The sequence below is a fragment of the Hydractinia symbiolongicarpus genome, chromosome 14 (assembly GCF_029227915.1).
Source record: "Hydractinia symbiolongicarpus strain clone_291-10 chromosome 14, HSymV2.1, whole genome shotgun sequence".
In the NCBI taxonomy this organism is placed as follows: Eukaryota; Metazoa; Cnidaria; class Hydrozoa; order Anthoathecata; family Hydractiniidae; genus Hydractinia; species Hydractinia symbiolongicarpus.
The window spans coordinates 8,817,502-8,845,213 of NC_079888.1; the positions used below are offsets into that span (position 1 = coordinate 8,817,502).

The 27,712-nt window shown below is 32.6% G+C and overlaps 1 protein-coding gene across 6 annotated transcripts; it reads right to left on the reverse strand.

Moving 5' to 3' along the window:
- Nucleotides 1–4,055: 4,055 nt before the first annotated feature.
- LOC130625438 (contactin-5-like) lies at nucleotides 4,056–23,511 on the reverse strand. Of its 6 annotated transcripts, none has more exons than XM_057440536.1 (9): nucleotides 23,385–23,511; nucleotides 9,746–9,838; nucleotides 8,921–9,211; nucleotides 8,168–8,515; nucleotides 7,231–7,333; nucleotides 6,659–6,852; nucleotides 5,957–6,107; nucleotides 5,627–5,757; nucleotides 4,056–4,840 (listed from the first exon to the last, which is right to left on the reverse strand). In XM_057440536.1, the coding sequence occupies exons 2-9, from the start codon at nucleotides 9,807–9,809 to the stop codon at nucleotides 4,341–4,343; spliced, it is 1,782 nt and encodes a 593-aa protein (XP_057296519.1). In that variant the 5' UTR covers nucleotides 9,810–9,838; nucleotides 23,385–23,511; the 3' UTR covers nucleotides 4,056–4,340. The 6 variants fall into 6 exon arrangements, with proteins under 6 accessions (XP_057296519.1, XP_057296516.1, XP_057296515.1 ...); XM_057440533.1 differs by lacking the exon at nucleotides 23,385–23,511 and adding an exon at nucleotides 19,054–19,455 and having other exon boundaries at nucleotides 5,999–6,107; XM_057440532.1 differs by lacking the exon at nucleotides 23,385–23,511 and adding an exon at nucleotides 19,054–19,450.
- Between the last annotated feature and the right edge of the window lie 4,201 nt (nucleotides 23,512–27,712).

Below are 27,712 nucleotides of genomic sequence, written 5' to 3' on the forward strand. Positions count from 1 at the left end.
CCCGTATCTTAAGCTAATCTAAAGACCTTGTCACTGGGACTGTTCCTGTAAATATCAATGGTTTGTGTCCTCTTATCGACGACTGAAAGTTTAAAAAGAAACTGAAATATTCTAATCAGCACGCCAAGAAATTAAAAATTCTACCAATCCAGTTGTTTCTTCTTGTTTTTATGAAATATCACAACCATCTTTAAAATTGCTAAAAATAAAGTCTGCATGTGAACAAGACATGCTGAGACCAAACGCTATCCCAACTCTCGTTATGCATTTCAGATTCAGTTTTTGCTTATGCGTGCTTGAGATGCAAAATTGATTTCTCCATGTATAAGGCCAGCTTACTGACCGACTTATTTTAAGACCAAGTAAGAGAATGCAAGCCAAATTTATGGTTCCAGAAAGAACCTAAGTCGGAAAAGGACAATAAGATTTCTTGCCACTACATGATTTTATGTGTTTTAGTAAGCTTAAAGATCAATATTTACTTGATGCAGAAGTTCGTGAAAAATAGATGTTTTTAGGCGAATTTAATCCTAAACTGGAGTGCGCATTTACCAAGGATAATTTGTTTTCTGTGGAAAAACAAAATAACACTTGGAAAAGGAAATATTTTGTTACCAAAGCAATGTTTCTTTTGAAACGAAGAGAGTGGGCCGCATTTAGATTCTACGCAACGACGAATACAAACTTTTTTATTATGTTAATTCCATCAGGACAGTCTAAAACACCGCATTGCAGTATCCAATAAATATCCTTTTCTTTTTCAGAGTCAGTGCAATGTAAATTCTCACGAAATAGACCTGAGAAAGCACAAACATGACTAACGGCTGCTGCAGTTGGTTTTTTAGTCTTTTGGATTTTTTCTCTCATTATTTAATGCTCTCACCTGAGCATGTTGTTTTGCTCAAAGTGAGAAAATAATTAATCATCGGCGTTATAAATATATATAATAAAAAATACTTAGCTTTTATTTGTTTCTTTTTAAATAAGTATATGCCTCTTTAGGCCCCCCAAAAACTGGTCGTAATTCAACTTGTGCTAAAAAAAGTATTCTAGTTTCATTTATACGGACGTCCTTTATTTCAGATCATTCATTGTCAAAACAGCCACCATCTAAATATTTCAAGGAAGGAAGTTTTCTAATTTACTGAAACAGAGAGCAGCAGAAACAACCAAGCAACGACGAAAGCACTAAGATACAACCAGAATACAATGGCAAATATTAACTGCATGTTTTAGACACTTAAATGCCAATATTTTAACTTTTGAACTAACGGGACATTGAACTACTTGTTCTATTAAAGTTGTTTAAAGGTTATTGATCCGTATTATGGAATTTGATACATCAATACTGTTATGACTGATCGTCAGCCGGACAATAGACCGGACCTCGAGACGCGACAATTGGAACGGAATCAAAATGGTAGATGGTTGTCTTTAAAAGAAAGATATTTTGTTTATGTTTATATGTCTTGTTTTTGTTCTTTATCCCTCCCAACATGAATTCTTCAAATACAGTTGAAGTCTACTTTTTTTCTTCCATAAATTCAGTTTTTAATGTTACATTTGCGATTTTGATTTTGAAATTTCAGGATCCTTCCATATTCCTTGGTCTACTTTAAACTTCAGGATTTTCCAGTTTATTTGTAACCCCGGTTTGCTTATATATGTTTCTAATGACGGAAATCTTAAAAGGGTCCTTCGTCTAACTGATTGTAGAGAAACTAAAAACACTGGACTTTCTGCAAGCATGGAAGTAAAAGACCAAGATATTAAAGTCACTGAAAATGATAAAAACGACTCCATTAGTAAGTCTGGAACACATTTGTTTTGACTTCAGTAATTCCAATCTTATTTATATTAACTGGTGATTGCATAATCATATATATTTTTCAGCAACAACGAACCGTCAGTTGTGCAGCAAACACAAAACATGCTCGAAATGTTATGAAAATCAGATTTAAAACAACCCACAAAAACCATCAAACCATGCTTCGCTCTGAGAACTGATGTTTTTGGCGCATCAGACTGACAGACAGGACAACACAAACCTACTTCGTCTACCATGCATGTTTATTGCGCTATTTAGGTAAAACAAGGAAAACACTTAACTGAGTTTGGCGTGCTAACTTGTATTTACAGTGGCAGTGACTTGAAAGAATATTAAAGCCACTTTCACAAAAATGTAGAAGAAACAGAGAATTTCTTTTCAAAGTATAAGCATGTTGAGCAAGGTTAACTACATTTTATTCATTGCTACACAGATGACAGCTTTCTTCAAAACACAGGAACAAAACATAGAGCGATGTGATATGCAAAATAAGTATAAAGATGATAAAAATTTTCACGTGCAAAATATGCCAATTGGCATGGTCAAAATAATGATCACTCAATTTTGAAATGTCAAAATGAGAGCCCATTAGCTAATACAGAATTAAATTTCTTATTTGGCAGTACTGAACCATGTCAACCTTGGAGGTGACCAGAAATCGTGTTAACTAACAAAAGATTGTCGATGGAAAATCATGAATATTCAAAGAGAACATCCTCTTTCAAATGTCATCCCAAGGAAAGTGGTGATAACACTTAAGCAGAGATATAAACGAGACAGAAACGGGATGAACAAATACGAGATAAAAAAAAAGAAATCAAGTTAAAGGTACGTATTTTATTATTACAGATTATATTCAAATATCTTTGTTGTCAACGCTACTTACAACTTCTAGTTCCTAGCATTACTTACCACTGGTAGAAATGTCTAATTCAATGGAACATTACAAAACGTATGTCTTGTTAATGCACGTGTGTAGAGATGAAACACCGACTATCTTATTGAAGAAAACAATCATGTGAAAGTCAGACACTTTTGAACATTTTTCAATAAAAACACACTAAGGATCAAACATACAGCATCGTATCTAACCAACCTGTGACAGCCCATTGTGTCCTTTTGACAACAAATCAAAGTGACATTTTCTAATAGGAAAAAAATAAGTAAATAACGGGAAGTTTTAATTTCCTTGGGGTTTCTTTCCTAATGGCTGACTCTTCCTCCCCTCCTACTGTAACTATGTTACATTACCGCCAAAGGTACGTATAGCATTGCTCTAACTTCCTTGCCTGCCGCACAAGCCGGTTAGCGGTAAGTAGATGGCACCAAATGGGCTGACAACACTGCATTTAAAGTGCGCCATAGTTGGGACTCGAACCTGAAACCTTGAATGAATGTTTTTTCCTCGGAATGAACTAGAGATACAAAAACAGATGAATCCTGAGTGGTTATGAACCACAACTCTGGAAAATGTATTTACAATTTCATTTACACCCATTTTACTCCAATTTGCTCAAAGTTTATGTTGAAGTTATAATTTTGATAAATCGCAAAAATTTTATGAGCATCAATTCGGTAAAGTTTAATACTCGAAAAGTTTAATAATTCGCAAAATTTAATACTCGTGAGAGTTTCCAAGAGTAACGATTCGCGAAAATTTATGCTAGCAAAATGCGTCGCGAATGTTTCGCATTAATACCTTTGGATCACAACGCCCTCGAGTGGTGTTTCATAACAACTATTGATTGCGCCCTTTCACGCCAATATTATTGTAGTAGAAGTAACCCGGTTCGCTAAAATTTTACATGTTAATTTTTGCTATGTAATTTTCATGCTCCAATTTACGCGCTTTTTTGTAAATTTTCAATTTCTGGGGTTTCAATAAAAGAGCATAAAAGTTAAAAATTAAGAAATCTTTTTCAGACCAGGAGCGAAAAGTTTATGTTTAAGTTAGAATTTTGATAAAAGAAGTACTACAGGAAACTTTGAGGTAAGTGACGTTGAGTTTTAGCGAAAAGGGACAATAAAAAAGATTATAACATCAGGAATATTGAAAAAGGCCAAATTTTCTCCTTATTACTTTTGCCTAAATATTACCGCAGGTAAATAGTATTACATATTGCTAAAGTCTCAAACGATCTGCATCAAAGGTCCAAGGACTAGTACTAAGTCGCCATGATTGTCAAATGCGACTGGTAAAGAAAGGATAATTATTTATTGAAATACGTACTAATAAAAAACATGTATTTCTCAACTAGAATTTTATGGTATAAATCGTATAAATGTTTTTTAAAATGCTAGCTAAAAAGTATTTTTCAAAAATCATATCTCAAAATAAATAAATGATACATTTATGTCACCGAGTGACGTGAAAAAAACACATTCCACTGGATAGGTTTTGCAATGTTGCATCAGAAAACGTTAAGATATATCACATCGGCGACACTTGCACGACTTATTTTTGTCTCTCTAACTTTGTTTCTAAATCTTAATTTTTTGCGGTTATTTACAGCTATAAGTCGGTTAAAGGTGTCGTATTACTTCGGACGTCATCGGGTATGTCGTAATATAAGTGTTCCGTCTTTGATGGTGTCGTATTCTGACTCGATCTTATATCGGACATCAAATCAATAAACTCATTCATTTTATGAGTACCTCCGAAGGAGGAAAGATCATCATCGCTGTCCGTTAGCGTCCTCGGCGGAGGAGGGAGATCGATTTCTTCGCTATAAAACGGCTTTTGGATTTCGTGGCGCGGTGTAGCGATAAAGCGAACTTCTTTACTATCATCTTTCGTGCGACAGTACATGAAAATACCACCGCCTAATAAAATCACAAAGACAGTACCTCCGCAAGCGATAATGATAATATGTTGCATCTGTAGTGGCTCGCTCTTTGCATTGCTTTTATCTCTGTTTGTGTTTCTATTGTTATTGTTGTTGTTTGTGTTAGTCCCGTTATCAATGGTTTCGTTCTTTCCGCCATTATGCTTTCCTTTTGTAACTTTGGGAACTAAAAAAATATAAATATGTGAAATCATTAAAAATAGTATCCAGCTTCAGTCTCGTTTACGTCTCTGTTTACTCTTATGCTAACTCTATGAACTCTTGAATGAAGTAAATCTATTGAGATCTATTCAACAATAGAATTACGTAAGGTACATCCATGGCACCAATGAGCTGTAGAAAGATCTCGTTTTAGGCGCAAGAGAGTTTAATATAACTTTTAAGTATTTATAGGCTTTTACAGGTTTTTTTTATAAGAAACATGTTTATAAGAAAACTACATGTAGAATCTTCAAAAATTAAGAAACTTTTACTACTACATTCTATGTCTATTTCTAAAATAAAAAACTTATTTTTCATTAACTCTTACAATTAATTGAAGAAGATGTTAGAATCATTACTAGAAAAAAAGTAGTTTAGTACATTACTGTACCTAAGTTCCTAATGCTATTTTGAAACAAAAAATGCTATATTTTTTGAAACCAACTTGTTTAAAAATTAAAGAAACTTTTAGAACAAGCTATTTATTTGATATATATAAGATATATAAGAAACATTTATTTTACTAGGAAAATTAATAAGAAACCTTTGGGACTAAAAACATGGAATTTCAGCCTACAAATAAGAAACTTTTAGAACTAAGCCCTTTGCCAGGTTTCTTATATAAAAAAAAAACGTGTATCTAAAAAAAAAGGTAAATTTAATCATTGAAGCTCTGTGGACAAAATTAAACATTCTAGTGATAAAAGATATAGGGCACAAAAAACAAAACAAAAAAAACTTATTAACATACTTTGTATGTTTACTTCGGTCACGCTTGATTGACTGCCGTATTTATTAATCGCAGAACACTGATAGATACCATAGTCTTGATATCTAGCTGGTGTGATAGTTAACACGCCGTTCGAAACAACCATGGACACACTAATCAAAAGAAAATCATAATAATAAAACTATAAGGTTTATCCTACTCTTTCTGTTTCACTTCAGTCTTCATGTGCTTTTAACATTTTTGGGAACGCCAAAGTCAACGCTCCTTTAATTCAAGTACGCCCTGAGAACACGCCCCGTTATAGTACACCTAAGTAATACGCAAATACAGATGACACGTAAAAAAACTGACTTTTTCTGTATGTATGTTGACAAAAGCCGACCATTTTTATACCATTTATAGTTCATAGGTTTTGTACCGTCGGCCGAACAAAGAAGTCGAAGCATTTCTCCTTGTGTGACGTTAGAAATTGGTGGAAGATCTTTGACGAATTTGGGAGAGGCTAAATAAAATAATATGAAGTTATATATTTTATCGTCTGAGGAGGAGCGTGTAAAACCAGTTCATTGTTTCAAGTACACTTTTTGACAATATAAAAATCGGTCGTTATAAAATAAACTTGCGTTGAACTTAATCTATTTCTTAATCTCGTTACTTTGTCCTCTTCATTTGGTACTGCGCGATGATCATTAGCGGTTGTCCATATTATTTTTACCCCCCCCCCTCCCCACCCCCTCCATTGTTAAATTCTGGTTGTTTTTAATGCTGTCGCATTTTCTCCTCCCACACCCGTTCGATTATTGAGACAGGCAAAGTAATCAATTCATATAAAATATCTTATTCACTTTCCGCAATTAAATTTCATGTAAAAGGCCCCCTCCCCCCAATTGTTCCCGTACTATTAGTAATTTTGAATACGCCACCCCAATCTTTCCCTTTCCTTTATTCGGCTTTATTCTACAGAATCAATGAAGCAGGTTTTAGGATTATATTACTCCGGATCTTGCAATCGGTTTCATGGCAAAACAAAAAGCCTTCTAATGAAAAACCTACTCGCTATGTGTAGGGTTCCAACTGTGAAATCTGAGCCGGCTCTGTTGGTCGCCACGCATTTGTACTGTCCGGTAACAGTTTCGTCCACTTGTCTCACTGTCAATTTGGTTGGTAGATAGGGATTAATGCCATAACGAGAATTATCAGATTGAATTATTTGTCCGTTTCGGAACCACTGGAGTCTTGGTATGGGACTAAAAAATAATAAACGCAATTTTTTGATTTGTGCAAGAGTCAGTGTGACCATAGAATGGGACTTTTTATCAGCAACACGACGTCCAGATCCTTAAAATAACGAAACAATTGGCTTATAAAAACAAAAATAGTTTATGAAACTATGCAAGTCATATAACACAAACATGAATAAAGTTGAAGTATAACTTTGGTTGATAGCTACACTAGAAGCCTAACTGGGCAAGCAGACATATAGATTCAGTTTTTCCAGTTTAAATAAGCAACAAACATTGTATCATTTCATCAATTTTGATTGAATGACAGTTCAAGGTTAAAAATTCTTAATACTAAATTTGGTTTACTTGAAAAAACCGTTATGATCATTTGTAAGAACCTACTTTCCTCTGGCAATACAGCGTAGTGTAATATCTTCTCCTTTTTCTGCATACATGTTACCTTGAAATTCTACAGTGATAGATGGAGCGGAATCATTGTACACGACTAAAAGAAATAGATAAGAAGCGTGAATTCTAGTACAAAATGTGTCAAATAATAAACATTTGAAACCGGCGGTCCCTGCCAATTTTTTTTGTCCCCTTATTCAAAGAATTCATTAACTCCAAAAAAATCTTAAAACTGTTGACCAGCCCTAGCAACCGAACTAATTTTCTGGGGATCCTTAACAGTTGCCATAAAAAAATTGGCAATGCATAAGGCAAGACCACAAAGCTATTCTCAAATGATTGCTCGCTTATGGGATCTTAATAAATCTTAAGATTCATTTTCATCCAGCGTTAAATTTGCGTTAAGCAGGTGAGCTAATTGGAGCTGAATTTTTAACGCTTAATGAAAACGTCGATGGCTAATTAGCTCACCTGTTTTAACTCCCATTAGCGCGCGGGCTAAAAATACCTAATTTTTTATTTTAACGCAAATTAGCGCAAACACTTTTTTGAAAAAAATGGGCATATTTCGTGCAAATGCCACAAAAAAAAGTTTATATTTAAAAGAATTTATATTAATTCTTCTAGAAGATGGTTATACTCTCCATATTGCCCTCGTTTTACAATATTGCCCTCGTTTTACAAGACATTCTCGGTGCTGAATTCTCAAGCGTTTTCTCATTGGTTCTACCTTCTCCTTTTAAATCGTCTCATAAAATCCATCATTAAATCAAATTAAATTAGTTAAATCGGCGTTAATTTTAATTGTAATGGAAACACCTTCGCACTACTCATATGGTTACCTTTGAGGTCAGAACTTAGCGCGAAAAAATTACCTGCCATTTAACGCCAGATGGAAACCAATCTTTAAAAAAAATAAAGTGTAACTCACTTCCGATTTTTCTGAACAACATTCGTTTTGAGATAATATATCTACTTAAACCTTTGGGACCAGCTTCAATAACACAACTGATTCCTTGAAAATCTTTTGTCACTTTATCGATATCACTATCGGTAAGAGAGTTAAAGTATAGACTTCCTTTCTCCAGCACGTGAATACTGCTCGATTCGTCCAGCCAGCGCATTTTTTTTGTAACCGGATCTTCTTTTCCCCATCGATATTTAGCCGGATAGATGTGTGTGTGCTCCGGACAAAACAATTCCCACGGCTCACCAACTTTTACATCGATCCATCGTGCCGGATCACTTTGTTGGTTACCAGGTAAAAACTTTCCATAAGCTGAAAACATAATTATTTGAAGTAATTACTTTCTACTTGTGAAATTATCTTTTGGTACGTACATAGAATTCAGTACCGGTCTAGAATTTCGAAGGGAGTAACAGGTGTGAAATGTGTAAAAGGTCTACACACATTAACTCGTAGTGGTAAGTCTTAATACCACCATCACCACCACCTCAACAACAAAACAACAATAACAACAACAATAATAACAAAAACACCACTACAACTACCAACAACAAAGACATAAAAACAGCAGTGACAATAACAAAATAATAAAAACACCACTACCACCACCAACACCAATACCACCACCACCAACAACAATAACAACAACAATATCAAAAAAAAAATAACAAAAATAACACCAATAACAAAATTAAGCAAAATTGGAACAAAGCGTACTTGGAATGCGAATAAGCTTCTCTTGAAAAACTTGACCGTATGAATTCTTAGCCACGCATTTGTAATGTCCTTCATCTGTGCCGTATGAAATATCCCTTACTATCAATCGACCATGTATCTGTAGTATTCGTGTCGTATTTTGAACATTATAGCCGTTAAATTGGAACTGGATTGATGGTGCCGGATTTCCCGATACAATGCATGTTAGGTCTAAATTATGACGCACTCGATTGCGGTCGTCGTATATTTCTTGGAATATATGTTTGAATTTTTCAATCTTTGGCAACGACACTATAAATGTAGAACAGAAGTTGTAAGGAGCAAAGCTAAATAAGACTAGTTATAATTCTTTAAACCGTGCGCAACAATTAATAAAAGGAGATTCAAATTCCTACTCGAAGATACAGCATTAATTCTAAAAAGATTTCGATTGTAATTTATTCCTTATAATTACAGATACTGCTGATTTCCCTTTTGTTTTGCTAAAACTAAATTCACTTTTGTGCAGAGTGGTATTCAAGATAAGTCAGAATTCAAGAAGCGCAGCAGCTATAAATAGCTGTTGTCTTCCTATGTCCAAAATGGTTGCCTGGTAACTTTATTTCGCCCCGTCATGCCCCCTGCCCCTCAGAGTAATGTCATTACTACATGTTAACAGACGCACAGGGTGTATGAAATACCGATGCAAGAAATATGTGCTAACATGCGAATTTATTCTTTTATATAACATAACAATTCGCCTAATGACTAAATGTTACACATCCCTAGAAATTTAGTCAAAAATCTCTATTCAGAAGATACAAGAAATAATGCCAATAGACTTACATGACGTCACAGACAAGAACGTAATTGGCGATAAAAAAATAACCGCTAAAGTAAACAGTAGCATCCTGTGACAAAGGTCAAACCAAGTTAGCCCTAAAAGTAGAATATTAAAAATTATATACTTTTAAAGCGAACAGGGTTTTTAAAAAGAATAAATGTTCCAAAATTTATAATCCTGGTAATCTTATAAAGAAAAAGTTGTGGCTTCTTGTTCACACACACACAGTACAGAAAATGTTCTTATTCCTAAGCATAATCCTGGATGATAATAAGAGAATAAACAACGAAATAAAAAGAAAAAAAATAGCCATTATTATAAAACGGAAAGTATATGTCAAAAATAATATTAGAAAGAAGCGACGTTTTACTTCAAACATGAACTTAAGAGGTGTACATCTCATGGAAAGGAAAACTGAATGATTACTCAAATGGAAAAAACCTTCCAAAGGCATTATTATGCTTAATTTTTTTCGTTATAACACATAAAGTAAAACTACAAAAAAAAAACTCAACATGAAATTTTGATTCTCTCAAATTACTGATCTCTCTTGTCAAAAAGAATCTCAAGGGCGGGATTTATTGAAGGGCGGCATTTATTAAGGTGCGTTTGAAACAGAACGATGGGCTAAGTTCAGTAAACTCTCTATATCTTTAATACACCCGGGTTCCATTTTGTCACTTTCAAGAGCTATTTCTCTCTTTTTATCAGAAGCCTTTCCTATTTCGAAGAAATCTTCCATTCCCTACTATATTCTAGATAGAGAGCATCCACTGTAGTGAAGATACTTTTACAGAGGAATAGTGTCATAGAATTATTTATGTAAGCATTCCCTATAAACCACTGTAGAAAATCTTATCAAGATGAATGAAATAAATAAAAGATAGAGTGTTAAAGATAAAAATACTGGAGACAGATAGTAGACTTAAAGAACAGAGGACTCTTGAAATGCTAAGATTACAAATTTGTGGTTTAAATTGTCCTCACGTATTTGAAATGGACATGTGTGACAGCCTAGTGTCAAGAACACGCAAGCAATGCTGTTTTTTTAAAAGCGTAACAAATGGATAGGATTGTGAACTTCGTGACAGCAGCGGCTTTTTTGAACTATTTTTGTAATTTAAAATCAAAAAATTCTGCTATGAAAAAGAAAGGCTTTGTTTTCTGGTTTTTTTCGGAATCATTACACAAAAATGTGATTTTTTGATCCCTCTCTTTCTTGCGTCACTGATATAAGTAATTCCAGAATATCTTTTATTTGATTTTTTTTTCTACGCAGCATGTTTATAAAAGTTCCCGAAGAATTGCGATGAGGTGCATAGATTTTTAAAACTCAGAGTATAACGAGTATAACGCGCCATTTTAACAAAAATAAATTCTCTGCATTTCAAATACTCTCAATTTTAAACTCTTCCCTTTCTGGAAGACAAAGCTTAGTTCCTTTATTTCGCTTTCCGGTTAGTTTTCAGTCTTTTTCAGTTTTCAAACAAAAATTTCCTATCTTGAACAAATGTTTCCAGTCACAGAGAATTCGATACACGTCTTTTTTCTTTTATAAGAGTATGCTTTACAGGAATGTCAGTATAAATATCAAGTTATAACAATAGGTCTGTTTCGAACAATAGAGAAATAAGAATAAAAACCAGTCTGGCTAGAATTGTGGTCTTCTTATCAAAAAGTAAAATAGTTGTATAAGGCTATATGGTGTACTTACCTTAGATCCTACATACCCCTTTAGACACTAAAATCGTGTCCTGTAGCGAACAAAAAAATAGGTTTTTAACAATCCTAACTGTATTATAAAATTTTAAAACTATAAACAGTCGAACAAGTGATTAAAAACCAACACAAAATTGAATAAAACGCATGAAAAGTCACATGAAAAGTTTCATCAGACACTATTAATTAACACACCAACAAAGAACTTTCAGAATATGCCCTGTTACTTTTCTGTTTAGTAAAGAGATGATAAACAAACCACACAGCCAAACCTATCAATCCTTTTTATTCACAAACATACGATATAACTAACACAACTTGTTTATAAGTTTGAAAGTTTATTTATATTTCGTCTCAAGCCGCACTGGCTGGAACTAAACACACATATTTTCGAACATTATTCAAAAACATTTGTCTAGCTATGAATGTAGGATTATTAAAAAGCATAGACGCTTTTTTTATAAACATACCTAAATTCTAATCCTTATTTCTTTATTGTTCTGAACATTAGAGCCACTGTTTTTAACCTGCCCAGTCTCATATTCTTATAAAATAAAAAGCATACGATATTTATAGGTAAACTTCTTCAACCATTCATACGTCTTGATTTTAATGAGTCAATGAGAACTTAAGATTCCGAACCGTCTTATTTAAATAAGTTAACATTATTTTTCGTACAGCTATCGTGCAGGTAACTTTCCGAGCTGCTTGACCTGCAAACATAACCTGCTATTCATCGTACATGTCTCCAAAATAGTTGCATGGTCAACAATAAATAAAACGAACCAATCAAATTACACTTTTAAATCCATGATCATTTTTTCTTTGTTCGCAGATTAAATTTCTGCCCTGTTGGAGTTAACGACAGCTTATTAATATAGGAGAGAGAATTAAAAATTCAAACTAAGAAAAAGAAGAAATTAAAAGTTCAGAAAATAATTAAAAAATAATTAAAAATAAGGAATATTTTAAAGACCAGAAAATGATTCAAATTAAAAAAAGAAGTAATTTAAGGACCAGAAAATAATTCAACTTCAAGAAAAGAATCAATTTAAAGACCAGAAAGTAATTCAAATTAAAAAACAAAAGTAATTTTCTTGAAAAAAACCCATTTCATAACAAGTTTCGTACTGGACCTCCTAAAATATAAGAAGTGTTCAGAAATCAAAATAATTTGACAAGTTGTAAGCTACTGACAAAATACTAGAATAACTTATTGTAAAATAAAAAAAAATATATTTAACATATTTGTCTCTTTATAGGATTCTAAACACCGTCCTATTTAGACCATCGTATATGATTCCTCCACTAATTAAGAAACCTTTTAGAATCAGACCCTTCCCGAACTAAAACATGTAAATAGGTAAATACGAATCCTTTCTTGTATGCAAAAAATGCGGACCAAATTGTTTTTAACTTGTTCTAAACTAGCTGGGTTTATTAAGTCTTCTGCTTTTGTATCGTTTGTTTTTAAAAAAAAATAAAAAAAAACATAAGAAAAATTATTTACTGATAATCAACCCTTCAATCATTAAAATTTAAAATTTAAAATTTAACTGATAAATTACAGTATATAGTTTATAGTAACTATTGACAAATTATGTTGACTTACTTTGGGCTGTATAAAATTTATGGTCTTCTTCGATAAAACTTTTTTGATGTTTTCAATTCAATTATCAAACTACACTGAAATGCTTTCACAAAGTCTTGTATTCATATTACAAAAACAACAACAATGTCTCAAGTTGTTTGTTTGAAACCTAACCTTCTGCGACTTTAAAGGCAATTTGCGTCGTCAGAACTTCAATATATAATCACCTGGTTATTGTTAAAAATAAGAGAGAAGATATTGTTCCTTTTGAAGATTTTCATCCTTGGAAAAATATTGATTTTTGTACACTCTACAAAACGCTAAGACAACAAAAGTATTATCGGATTATTAGTCTGTGAATAAAATAAAAATAAAACGCAATCCTGTCCATATCCTCAACAATGATATTTTTACGTCAAAGAAAAATTGACTGAACGTCCATCGTCACCTCGAACGACAACAGTAAAGACATTTGAGAAGATGGTTACGTTCTGGCAAAAATTCATCATCGCAAATGAAGTTCTTTATACACTTTTTGAAAGAATTTTTTTTGTGAGTTTTGATGATGAGGCTCGAACATGAGACACAATTCTTTTGTCTAAAATTCGAACATTAATCAAAATTCAAATATTTAAATGATCGTTGGAATATTCAAATATTCGAACGACAAGCACGAAAATCGACAATTTTTGACAATATAAACAAATTTGCTGGCCTCTGTGTGCCGATGAGAATTATCAAACTAGCGACTAATGTCCCCGAAACTGTAGCTACTTTTTATGTGGCAATAACTTAAAAAAGTAGAGGCGCTAAATGGAGAGCAATGTATCATGCCAAGTAAGCAATCATAAAGCGTCTAAAAAGAAATGAAAAAAAACCTTGGCTTGTGCGTGTGTGTGCTTATGATAGACAAGCTGTTTGACCAAGTTGAACAAACGTAAGACTTTTGCAGCTTTAAATAACGAACACTGAGACAAGATTGAAAACGGATTTCATAGTATACAAACGTCAACGAATGATGTGAGAAAGCGTGACAAGTATTATGCAAATGTGTGCAACAAAGTGTCAAGTATATTGTCAATTTCGGAAACCAATGACGTCGCCACTTCCTTGTCACGACTTTTGTTCAGCCGTTTTTTCAGTCAAGTTTTTATTCACCCAACACTTCCTGACCCGTGTTACGAATTACGTGTTGAGAATCTTACAGTAGAAACTGCACTGTGCGGCGGTGTAAGTTCTTGTTAAATTATTTGTTTTTAATTACTTTTTTTATTGACATCCCTTCTTTTTCCATCCAACTTAAAGGTACTTCATCAAAAATTAATACACTACTGGACCTCGGTTATGGCTAGGTAGCTACGGACTACGTCTACAAGAGTGCCAAAAAAAAGAAAGAAAAAGAAAGTTTAAAATTAAAAGTTAAAAAAAGCTAGTTATATATTTTTAACAATATGCTAGGACTTTGGTCAAATTTTTGTCAAAAAGGTGACACGATTGATTCAATGGTTTTTTTGATCTTGTGAAAAAGTTAAAATTCACATCTACTACAGTGGCGAAAATATTTCTTTAAAAATGTAATATTGCAGTGATAATAGAAGTCAGGAGGGTTAGAAGAAATCTATTTAACTAGTATTCAACTAATATCGACGATAAATTAAGACCAGTCGTTAGCCTGTCGTACATATTCCTGGTCGACACAGCGTTTATGCGTTTTCACGTTTGTTTAAAAATTCTAACCAGCCCGACCATTATTATAATTTTGTTCTAAACAACCTGAAATTTTATTCTTATAAAGATTATTCTTATAAAGCATATTCTTATAAAAGTACAAGCGTGTATTTCATGCAAATTTAACACAAAGTACCTTAATATAAAGAAAGATTGGTGAAATAATTTTCGTATGCATTTCATCATCTTATCATTTTAAAATAAACTTAAATATTACCTTTTTTAAGGTAAAAAACTTACTCTTTACTGAAATATCGCTTCTTTCTTCTTTGCCAATGTTAATCTTATGAGAATCATATATCAACAAATATTATAACGTTTTCATGTGCTCTTGCAAAGCACACTGCATAGCTGCGTAGAACATTAACTATGAATCTATATTTATTTAAATATATCCCAATATTTGTTTATTTGTTTGTTCATATCTCGAGGTTTTGTTTACTCAATTATTCAAAAATTTTCTTAGTGTGCAAACAGAAACTCTGTTTCATGTGCACTGTGTCTGAATTTTATATTTCAATATGGTAGCTAACAGCTGTTTGGAAGTCATTACTTAAAAGTGTAGAAATTTTTATTCTATTGGTATAACACAGGTGCAAGGAGAGCTTGTAAGAAAAAACAGCGCGACTTCGCCAAGAACTTAATGTAATGTTATTTACTTATTTCGTTGTTGTTTTTGTTGTTGTTATTGCTATTGTTGTTTTTGTTGTTGTTTTTGTTATCATTGTTGTAAATGAACCCATCTCGTTATTGAAACTTTTATTACGAGCCTTGGGGAAAGGTGAAATGCCTCTACGAGCCCACTGGTTTTGACAGCCCTATAATAAAGCTTATATTTTATCGTTCTTATTTCTTTGTTTTAATATAAGTATACTAGACAAGCAAGGAATACCTGGGATGGAGAAATGTCTAACCTCAGCTCGCTATACGTCTGTTACCAATCAGATATTTTCACACTTTTAGCACACTTTTATTTCTTCAATGAATGTCAAAACACGGTGTTTACCAGTTTAAAAATTCGAGAAAGAAAAACTCTCAAATCTCATCGTTTTATTGTTTCAATGTTTATGTCTTGCACCACGATGCTTGCCAATACTACATTTGTGTTAGTTACAATTTTTTTAACACTGTATTCTTTTGAAAACTTAAAAAAGAGGATTTTTCTTGTGAAAATGTTTTTATAACCGAAGGACGAAAAGAAGCTAGTGATAATTAAGAAAATAGAACACGTGACGAAGAAACAAAAGTATTGTAAAAAGCAACACTTTATTTTGGTCATGTACACAATCAGTTTCCTGAAATACATCCCAGGGGAAAAGAGGGATGATATTTTTAATAATTGGAAAGACAGAAGAATTGTTTTAGAAAACAATTAGTGGTAGTACCGAGGACATCTAAGCGTATGAAAGATGAGGTCATTAAAATGTTAAATGGTAGCTACCAGAGAAAAATTGGTTTACCGAGTTTGAACCATTGAAAACTATTTAGATGTTGTAAACTGCGAAGGGTGTGAGGGTGTAACGTAAATAAAAAGAATTTACCTGCGGCTAATAAAAGACGGTAATTAATTCTTAATTGTGGTAATAAACTTCTTCAGGATAACTCTAGAATGTCTTTTTTTAAGTTTTGTTAAATTGATATTAACACCACTCCGTCAATTATTAAGAAGGATATGAATAAATTGTCAAGGTGGATATGAAAATGTCTTTCTATACGATGACATTTGAAAATAAAAGTTGCCATATATGGTGTAAAAAAAACAAAACAGAATGAAATTTACAAAAAACTCACACGAGAAGCTTCATTCCATGTGCTTTTCTGAATAGCTAAGTAAATATTTTTCTTTTGAGAAACTTATTCTTTATTCTGTTTATTTATATATATTTTTTTGTTACATTCTGGCTTCACGAATCCTTCACACGAAACGGAAGAACCAGGAACGGATTTATTCTACGCAAACTCGGTTGAATAAATATTTCTACTACCGTCAAAATCCTGTTACTTCTATTTTTAACTATTCCGAGTGGCTTTGGACAAACACTGACCTGTAAATAATATTTTAATACCGGTTTTTGAAAACATTGAATCTTTAAAAGCTCCCAAAGAGAAAATATTTGTGAAAAGTTTTTAATTTACCTTTTTTTTTCAACCAATCAGATAATTTTTTTGGTAAAAAACGCTACGCAGATGTCTGACCTGCTTCTTTTCATCAATTTACTAATTGACATAAATAAGCATAAATGATCATAAATTATCACGCTGAAATTAGTTCACACGTTATTGACAAAACATGCTCATTTAGAAAATTGTTTACTCGAAGTGTTTACATAAATGATTAAAGAAAAACCAGCTTAACCTAGTTGAAATGGCAACCTAGTACACAGCTCTCAAGTTTGACGTCGTATATCTTAACAGTAAACGGTAATGCAAAAAATAGGAAAGAAAAAATTATATATATTAATTTTGCATTTGACGTTTAAAACAGAAGAAGGAGAAAATTATTTAGAAGAATATTAAAAAACTGTGTAATTGTATCAGAATCAAACTACTTTTAAATAAGATGTAGCTAGCATGACTATACTGCTTCTCTATGCTGCCTCTTCTTCCCACGTGACAGAAAGATTTCTTTTGTCTCTACTACTTTAGACTGGTTTTGTTCTTGTGATTTCAGTTGAAAATTGGATAGAATAGAAAACCAATGCAGATCCTTCTAAAGGATTTTTTTGTGCCTGCTTACACATTTAGTGCAAAATGATAATGTAATCCACACAAGAGGACTCAGCAACAGTGTTTGGTCAGCCATAATGAAATGAACAACGAAAAATATTTTAAACGCCCAATACATCTACTTTTTAAAGAAGTTTCAACATTCACGTTAGCATGCTCGGACATTTTTTTTTTAATTTGAACAATTGCAAGTATCTTTAATTTGCAGTGATAATGATACTTTCCCCTTTTAAAATCACTATTTTTGCTGCTTACAAAGAAAAGTAACATAATAGAAGTGGGTTATAATCAAACTTTCCAAAAATCGTTTTTCCTTTATTTTTTCTTCTTCAAAAAATATTGTAAAATTGGTTTATTAGTTTTATATCCAAAATTTTATTGGAATCTGCCTATATAAATATTACATTATGAAGAATTACATCTTGTTTTGTTGTACTCGCTACTACTAAAGTAATTTTCACTTTTCATACAACTTATATGGAACAATTAAACAAAAAATCACAAAACCGTGACGCAATGGTGTTGACGCAGTCAGCAAAAAAAAAAACAGAAAGCTAAAATAATATTGTCAGGATAAGCATTTTGTAAAAAGCTGGCAGAATCTTGTGTTTGCAAACAGTCATGTTTTAGTAATGACGTCATATCCTATTTTTAATATGTGACGTCATTTAACTAAGTGAACTTGGAAAATAGTTGAAAGATATGAATAATGATTTAAAAATCTTTTTATGAAAAGAGATTCTTATTATATTGCAGTAAAAGACGTGTTATATTTATGACTAGCTCGAAAAATATTTACAGGGTGAAGCACAAAGGATAGTATTCAGCAGTTTGATTTTAGGCAGAAAGTCGAACGTTAAAAATATGGCATTGTTAAGAGCTTCTTTCTCCAGTAGGACAAAATAAGGTGCAAATAAAACCCTGAAATATTAAATATTTTTGCACTTATTGAGCTCTCTCAGACATCCCCGCATATGGAACTATTTCTCTTGCCTGTTTTCTTAGCCTTTCTCTACCGTGCATACTTAATTACACCCTCCCCTACGCCCTACCCCACAATCCAAGAATAATAAGCTCCCCCCCCTGCCTTCGAATAAGCCTTCATGATGTTGACTTGACACTACGCTCACATTTTTTAGGCTAGTAACTTGCCTAGTTACTGAGCGATATTTTGTTTGAACATTTTGTACTAAACTGTTAAAATCTTAATACGAATTGCTTTTTGACACTAAAAATATATTTAAATCATAGTCTTACAAGTTGCCTATTTATTAGGCACCTTTCTAAAAGTCCCCTTTAAATCAGCCCCGACCCCGAAAATAATTAAATAATTTCTGACAAACAAGACTCTAAAAAGTTTAATCGAACTAATTTTTTCGATCCAATACGAATTGGAGATAGATAGAGTTTAGGGAGATAGACAAGGTCTATATTGAAGAACTAGAGATACATGTTGATATCACGTGAAAGAGAAAGTTTTCGAAACAGATCAGTTAATCCGATTTTAATCTTAAAACTAAATCTAAAAAAAAGAACATATTTTACCTTTTCCTACCACCAAGGCAGATAACGACATGACGTTTCTCTGATAGAATTTCAAAATGCAAAAATTACTTAAAAATTCTTCTTTCTTCTTTATGAAAAAATAATATCTGTTAAACCTGATATCAGAATAGTTTAGACATTTTAGAATTATAATAAAAACAAACAAATTTATATCCAGTTGTTAAAATATTAAAAAGCTTTTAAGACACATATAACCATGATTTAAACAACATGGGTTGTCATCATGATGTTAAAAGAAGTTTCAATTTTAAAATTTGTGACTCACAAAAAAAAAGTGTTTTCGTCTTCAAAAGTTTGTTTACATTTTAAACAAACTAGGAAGCCATGTTATGGAAGTGAATAATACAAAGAACATTTATGCAAATAACAACTATATACAGCTATTTTTACAGTCTCTTAACAGATATGTTAGATAACGAAGTATTAAATTATGGAAGAAAAGGGTCATCTACAAATTAAGAAGTATATGCTGAAAGCTAAAACAATATCTTCATGTTGGAAGAAAGAAATTCAATCTTTTCTCTAAGTTTTGTTTTTAACAATCACCTCTAGATTTAAGTTTAAAGGGGGTTGGATTATGACGTTCAAAACTTTGATCCTGTGAGCTTTGATGCCACAATATTTGTTCTTACATTCTTATGCTGCAAAAACGACCTCCCATACACCAAAAATGTTATTTTCATTAATTAGCTAATATTTCTATTTTTACACATTTATACAATAATGTATATATAATGTAGCTACTATTCTATCCACTTTACGAAATTAATTTGTGCTGGAGGTTTCACGATATGGGGTAATAATTAAGAATGACCTATGCTGAGGCTCGACCGTTGTTCTATAATCTAATTTTTTTAATACTAAAAGTTTAAATAAAGGTTCAATTTATTGCTTATCAAGTAAACTGAACTTTATCCGCCCAAAGCAACAACGTAATGGGTCCAATCACAATCCGCGTTTCTTAATATTTTTTTGTTGAAAATTTAAAGCCCCAGATTTGATATTATAAGCTAAATAAGGCTTCGTGGATCCTACAATAAGAAAAATATAGTTTGCTCTCCTCTATTTCTATACTCCTAGATTACACGTAGCAAATTATGCTATAGAAAATTATGACTAGCTTATTATTCTTTGATCTCAAATTTTACTTTTATTTGTCCATTCTATCATTTTTTTGTTTATCCTACAAATATACGAAGCTTCCAAATGCTAAAAATTGAGAATAATGAGACTGAAACGAAACAAAACAATATTCTTAATAATTTTCTGTTTTTATAATTTTTAAGATGTTTACGCTTTCAAAGAAACCTTCTAAATACCTCCTACAAATTTAAAATTAAGCAGTCTAAATAAAGCTAACCAATAAGGACAAAAAAAACTTTGTTGTTGCAAAAATCATATATTAACAAAAATTTTGCACGAACTCCTGAATGTATTGACTTTTGTTAGCTGTCAAACTTCTCATAACAGAACACCATATAAAGATTCTTTTCAAAACGGGGTGTAAATCATGACACTATCTAAACAATGACACTATCTAAACCGTGACACTATCTAAAGTCAACGTAAAAACAATATCGTTAAAGGAAAAAAGAGAAAAAAGAAAAGAACAGTTCTATATTTCATTTTGAGCTTATAATTTCCGCATTTAAGTTTCTGTCACGAGTTGAATAATGCTAGTCACGTTGTTTTCAATGCATTTGAATAGAAAGATGTTAATTAGCGCCTATTGTCCAGGCAAACAATAAAAAATCAATATAATTAAAAATTTACAAGATGAAATTTGTATGAGAAAACAAATTTGAACTGCAAGCTTGTATTGATAAGAAGCAGTTCGATTCTTTTAGAGTTCAGTTTTCTTATTAAGATTCCTTATACGTCATTGTTGCCGGAAGCCGACGTTGCCCTGTAATAGCCAATCAAAATATTAGACGAAGAATATTAAGGTTGAATTCTTATTTTCGGGGCGAGAGCCTTAAAGTTTCTCTGTGTACTTTAATTTTTATGCAAAAAATTGTCGCTTTGATCACCAAAATCTGGATTTACTGGGTGCTTTTTCTTTCTACCCAACTTCAATTTAATTCTCCTTTTCGTAATAAATTTAATTGCAATAGGGGAAGTGGAATTTACGTCAGAATAATAAAGATAAACACACGATATCCAACCTAGGAAGATAAATGGATCCTTGATCCAACATATACCAACCATATCGACGAAAAATTAGTCGGAGATAAGTGACAAAATGTGTTTTGAGTGACGAAAAACTTTTCTCTACGGAATTTGTGTCAACAAAAATTTATCCGGACAAATGTGCTTAACAAAAGGAATGGACTTTCTTCGTAATTTTTTACCTAAAACCCTCCATCCATTGGCTAAGACATACCGATTTAAGATAAAACAATTTTGTCTGGGAAAAGTGAATAATTTGTCAGTAACGAAAATAGATAAATAGTAAATGCATAAACACAAATTTTATCTATAACAAAATAGTTTCGTACCTGAGCTAGTTGTCTGTACTATTGTAAAAACCTTCTTTGCTATCTCTACCAACACAAGACACCCCTTCTAGTTTTATTAAAACCCTTAGGCCACCACGATAGCAATTTTCGCTCTCGTGTTAAAGAAACATAAAGTGTCATTATGGGCGCCAAATTTGAGGTATCACGCAATGAAGAGATGACAGTTGTTCTTTTGTGCGGCACTAAGGGATTATATTACATGTATGGCATGTATATGTGTTGCAACAAAGATGGAAAACAAAGGTAATGATAATAATAAAAGTATACAGAATATGAGAATCACTTACGACTGTCACAGAATAATACAAGTGTCTACATGATCAGACTTTCGAGTAAAGAAAAGAAAAGGTAAGGGACGGAGTAAAAATGAGAAACAAGTTTTTTTCTCCTTCATGGGGATTTTTTGCTGTATAATATATGAATTAAGAAAGGGATTTGGTACAAGAGCTACAGATGAGGGATGTGATAAATTTATCCCGGAAATAACGGGTTGCAATGAAAACAATGATATAAGCTTTAAAATGGCAGCCCTGTTTTGCTTCAAAACAAAAAGGATGTCTAAAGAAACATCTATTTGAGAAATGACAAAAAACACAGCCACGGCAGTAATCAGACAAAACAAGTCCAAAACACCTGAAATCTTTATTGCAGAACGTATCCGCAAAGCTTTGGAGGCAAGAATGATAATGACAAGGTTTAGGGAGTTTCGAAATTAAAGTTTTATCTTCCTTATTTAAAAAATAAAATAAAATATGGAAATAAGGGTTTCTTATTGCGACTCTATAACGTCTATTAACCTCCTTAAATCATTGGTGATTGGGTCGCACATTCTCTAATTATGTTTTTGCTTCTATTTTAAGTTATAATTTCATCAGACTTTTTTGTCGACACTTTTTTCCCGCCATTAAGTGGCGTCGGTAAGTTTGGGTTAGCGAGGTAAACTATAACATTCGAATGCGATCAAATGCATTTGGATTATTTACACGTTGAACATACAAGCATCCACAAAATATATCAACACAAGGCGTCAACTTTCAAAGTTCATCCCCACAAATTATTATGTAGATCATTTTTGTACTAGTTAAACGCACAAAATACTTATGGCAAATGCGATACCTATTCGAAATCCCCGCACAAATTATCTCCGTTGATTTTTCCAAAGTTAACATCTAGTTGCCATGGTAATCATTACAAATCATTACTTTATGTCAAAAATTGATATAAAAGTTGCTTATCGAACCTAAATAATACGTTAACCCTGGGTTTTACAAGAAACACTGTTTAAGAATCAATTTTTAAGCTCTGTCTACACTGAGAAAATACCTAATCAGCGTCGGAGCCCATGTACACGAAATACATGCCTGCACGAAAAACAGTGACTTGAACGATTTCACATATACTAAAATCGCGTTACGAATTAGAAGTACAGTTTGCTACAGCTAATTTTAAATTGGTATTTCATAACAAATACGTGCATATAGGTTGCCGGGACAAAATATTATTAAAAGTGACGAAATATTATTCTTGGTGACAATGATTTTGACAGTCATAGGGATTTTATGGCAACTAACTAAAGTGTACTATGATCATGGCAAAACAATATTTATTATTAAAAACGTGTGTACTAGATAAACAAAGGATCTTTTGTTTACAATAATTTAAAACTAAGAACGTCATAAAGTTTAGGGTCCATATTTCGGATATTTTGTTCTCGTCCATCTTCAAACTTGGACTCTTCCTGTTGACCAAAGCACTGTGAGATTATACACAAATAAATTTTAATAATATTACCTCACCGCGTTGCTCTTGCAACAAACTTAAATTAAAACTTCTATAGATCTCGTTCTTTCTTAACCTTTTCGTCTAATGCGGCAAATTAACCAGATATCCTTTCCAAGCGTCGTTTATTTTCTTAGTTCTATGTTGTGATGTAATTTCTGTGTGTTAGAAAACGTCACTTTACGTTTGTTATTGATTTGCGCAGTAGATATTTTTGTGTGAGTGTCAACATTGATGTCATTATCGCAGTCTTTTTCGTTTCATATTACTCTCCGCAAATATCACTCTTCTCCTTAGATTTGGTAAAATGTACATGAAGGTGTAAGAATTACTGAACGACAATTTTTATAGATATAAAAATAATTTTTACATAGAGGAATACGCGCCCTATATGCACATTAAGGTGCCATTTACGCTGATATGTACTACAAAATACTTCCTGAAGGTGGTCATATTTACTCCGTCACGTGAGAGAATATGCAATGAAGTAAAATTAGCTTACAGCTGATCTACGTTTTCTATTCCTTTCGAAAATCCAAAAAATCTTCAAATAATTCACAAAAGCAATGTTAATCAATCCAAAACAATTTCAAAAGATTATTCCAGATAAAAAAGGTATTTCGAATTAGGAAAAAAAACAAACCACAAAATAAGAAGGAACGAACAAAAGACTTCGATTCATAGAACAAAAGAAGTAAAAAATCACCAGAAAGATATTGAGTCAAGTTGAAATATTTCGGGCGTACAAGTAGTTATATAAAGCCATTTCATTTCTACTCAGGAACTTACATAGTTATATTCCAACTCTCAAAGTGCTTAGTACAGGTAAACCATGTTGCACATCCATGTGCCTTATTGGCGTAATATCCTTTCCATAAAAATAATATCGCAACTTAAGTTTTTAACTTTGTTTAAGACTTATATAGTAAGAAAACATGATGATATAATAACACGAAAAACATATAAAAAAACAAACCATTTTTTTATTAGTTTATCTGTCGGACGGATTTTCGATGCTTTAAGGTGGTAGATAAAAAAGAAGGAAAGAACCTTTGGGTTTTATGTGTCAATTTTTATCTAGGGCGCTTTAGATGTTGTGAAAATAATAAGATTGTGGGATGCTTTCAGGAATAGCCTCATAGAAACTTTATCGATGATTTTTGAGTAATCTAATTTTTGCATTTTGAGCTAAATGCTATCGAAATTAACCAAATTAACAACGCATGTTTATTTTCATGTTGAATATCATAGGGACACTGAAAACTTTATAATGCTCAGCTGACGGACTGACCTGTCGGACGGACCCTTTTTGACAAATAATTATATTTTCAAAACATCATTTGAATGTGTTTTTCTATCGAAGATGGTTATCGCGCAGTTGAACTTGCTTAGCAATCAACAAAAGTTTAAGGTAGGTTAAAAAGAATACGTCTGTTCGTCAGAATTATCGATGAATAGAAAGCTAACTTTTGGTTTAATACCAACAATTTTTTGGACAAACATATTTATATTATCAATAATTAAAATAAATTGGATATAGGAGCATCATTAAACATTGCATGATTGTAAATCCAAAATCAGAATTAGCAAAATTAAATCCCTCCGACAGATTAATGTCTCGGAGTTATTGTTCAAAGCAAGCAAGTGAAACCATTGCATGCATACGGGGTATTTTAACCAATCTTGGGTTTCATCATTATTCAAGTGTTTATTCAAACAGAAAGCACATGTGCTTCTAAATAGAGCTAATGAATAGAAATCACGGTCCACGTGTCCACACTTCTTTTTAGAGACGTATTTCTCAGTGTAACAAGCTTTCCTGCTGTTTGAAAGAAAAGAAATTGATATAATGACTTTCCTTGTGACATTTCTCATGTATTTTCAGTGCCGTAACCCCCCCCCCCCCCCCCTCATAATTTTCCTTTAAAAAAAAAAAGAAAGAAAGAGAGGAAGAAGAAAGAAAGAAAGAAAGAAAAGAAAGGAAGAGAGAAAGAGAGAGAAAGAGAAAGAGAGAGAGCCAGAAAGAAATGAAAAACATGAAACAGATGTTCTACTCATGGTCAAAACCACTGAATGTTTTAAGGGGGATGGCAGCACATTTTAAAAAGTCCAAATGCGATGTAAATTTTGTGCCAGCACCCTAAAATCTTCTAGTGTTCTTATCATTTTTTATATTATTGTAGTCGTGTAATGTAAATATGTATCTCTTTCTATCTGACGGAAATATTTATCTAAATTTTGATGCAAGTTAACAACGCAGCTTTTCTAAATTACAAAAATATCGAAACATTCATCATGATTTTTAACATTCAACATGAGATCGTTGATGTCTGGAAGGGCATTTTCCGCCAATCTAGAGATGTCAATTTTAAAAATTTCCCACTCGGCGAGTAGACACTACATAAAGCAAAATTCATATATGTACTTTTTCTATATAGGCCCCCTCAATATTAAAATTGTGGTTAATACACTGATTTTGTAAATTTGTGTATTTTAAGGGACGCAGGAATAATTGGCTCTTTCAGAAGTGCATTTAAATTTTAGAACAGCGCCATTTATTGTAGGATAAAATTGGTTCACAGCCTCGTAGAATTTTTTAACTGAGTTGATTACCTTATTTGTACAAATTTTGGCAAACATTTAAAAAAATTAAATTTGGCGAGCATTTAATTTGGCGATGAATGAAAAAAATAAAATTTGATGGGCAATTAATTTAACGATTTCAGACCAAAATATCCAAATTTAGTGCTCGCCAAAATTTGTACAAATAAGGTTATGACTTAGCCTGTTTTTACTTAACGGTACACTACACTTGTCACTGTGCCGCCTATACCGTGTATAGGCCCCTTTTTATGGTGGACTTTCGTATACTGCCATTTGATGACCAAATCCGGACGGTAGCTTGAAACAAGTATGAAAACGAATCTTGACCTAAATTGGGCTGCACAGCCATCGCTCCAAAGTATCACCTTCTTCAGCATTATATGTTTCTCTGTTTCTCGAATTGCAAAGTCAATACATGTCAGTGCTGCTATTCGTGAGTGATCACTGCTTTTTACTCACAACAATGATCAGGCGCTTTATTAATTTATTGCTACTACCAAAGTGGTAAGTACAAACTGTGAAAAGATTGAATGTTGACTGCCCGAAATACGCACTTTGGATTTCGTCTTGTTGCTTGTTGTTGTAGGAATCGCTGTAATCGACATGGACGGTCGCCTCACCTTGCTGAAAATTGGTTTTACAACAGATGTATGCAGCGACCTGCATGCGTTTTCGGTAAATGTGTTCCTTGAGACCTTAATCATTTCCCTTCGTCGTAAAATCCTTCTTGTTCCAAGCATTTCGTAACTATTTTAATCTTTTTGTCTTCTCAGATACACTTGGTAAAAGATATATTGACCCATTCATCATCACTCGATTCACTCGATATAGTTGATTTACTCGAAGACGAGTCGGCATCCCACAACTTGAGTATTTTGGAAGGCCAACAGTCCTCACAGACGATTTTCATGCACCTCGGATCATCTGAATTGCAAGAATACCTCATCACGCGCATTTGTCAGGTGACTAGATTTTGTTTCCTGACAGCTTTTGTCATCATTGCCGTGTTTTTGCATATTGCACACAAAGAAGTATCAGGGATCTCGCTGGTAAATGAACTGTTTCTTGCGTTTAATAAAGCGATAAAATATTTCAAAAGTAAAAATAACTTGAGCTTGACACTCTAGAAAAACATAGAAAAAGAACTGCTTAGGATTAGAAATCGATAAAACAAAGTATAAAAATTATGAATAAAGGAACCTCGCGCATTCAAATTTGCAATGGAATGTCTTCATGAGTTAGTTTTACTGGGAAAGTTAGTTTTTACTGGGAAAAAAGTAATCCACCATTCATAAAAGAGTGATTTCAAGGGAGTAATAATTTTCGTGTGGAAGTAATAATTTCCTAGGAAATTACCACACCAGGAGTAATAATTTCCCAGGAAATTATTACTGGGGGAATAATTTTTTTCCGGGAGTAATTATTTACGGTTACACCGGTCCACTTTTAGGTTGCATGAAGTGTAAACAGCGCAAAAATTTAAACCATTTGAACCACCAGAACATCACGACATCTACAAAACATATAATCGTTCCAAGTTGGAAGAATGCTTTTTTATTTCTTTACTCAAGGATTTTGTCTTATTTCGATTTGCTTTGATCTTTTGTGACAACTCTACGTCTTTAACAAAAGAAAAGGCACGTATACGAACATACAACATTAAAAGGTCCTTCTAACAAGTTCAATGCAACCTCCTTTTTTACTGGGTCTTTACGTTTTTGTTGGACTCTTTTAAA

Excerpts from the sequence above, each read along its gene's own strand:
- LOC130625438 (XM_057440532.1), bottom strand. The coding sequence starts at position 19,084 with ATGTCGTTATCTGCCTTGGTGGTAGGAAAAG. Across the intron at positions 6,108-6,658 it reads TGGAACCCTACACATAGCGA|CCTCTCCCAAATTCGTCAAA; the intron begins GTAGGTTTTTCA and ends TATTTTATTTAG. Across the intron at positions 5,758-5,956 it reads TCAACATACATACAGAAAAA|TGTGTCCATGGTTGTTTCGA; the intron begins GTCAGTTTTTTT and ends TCTTTTGATTAG.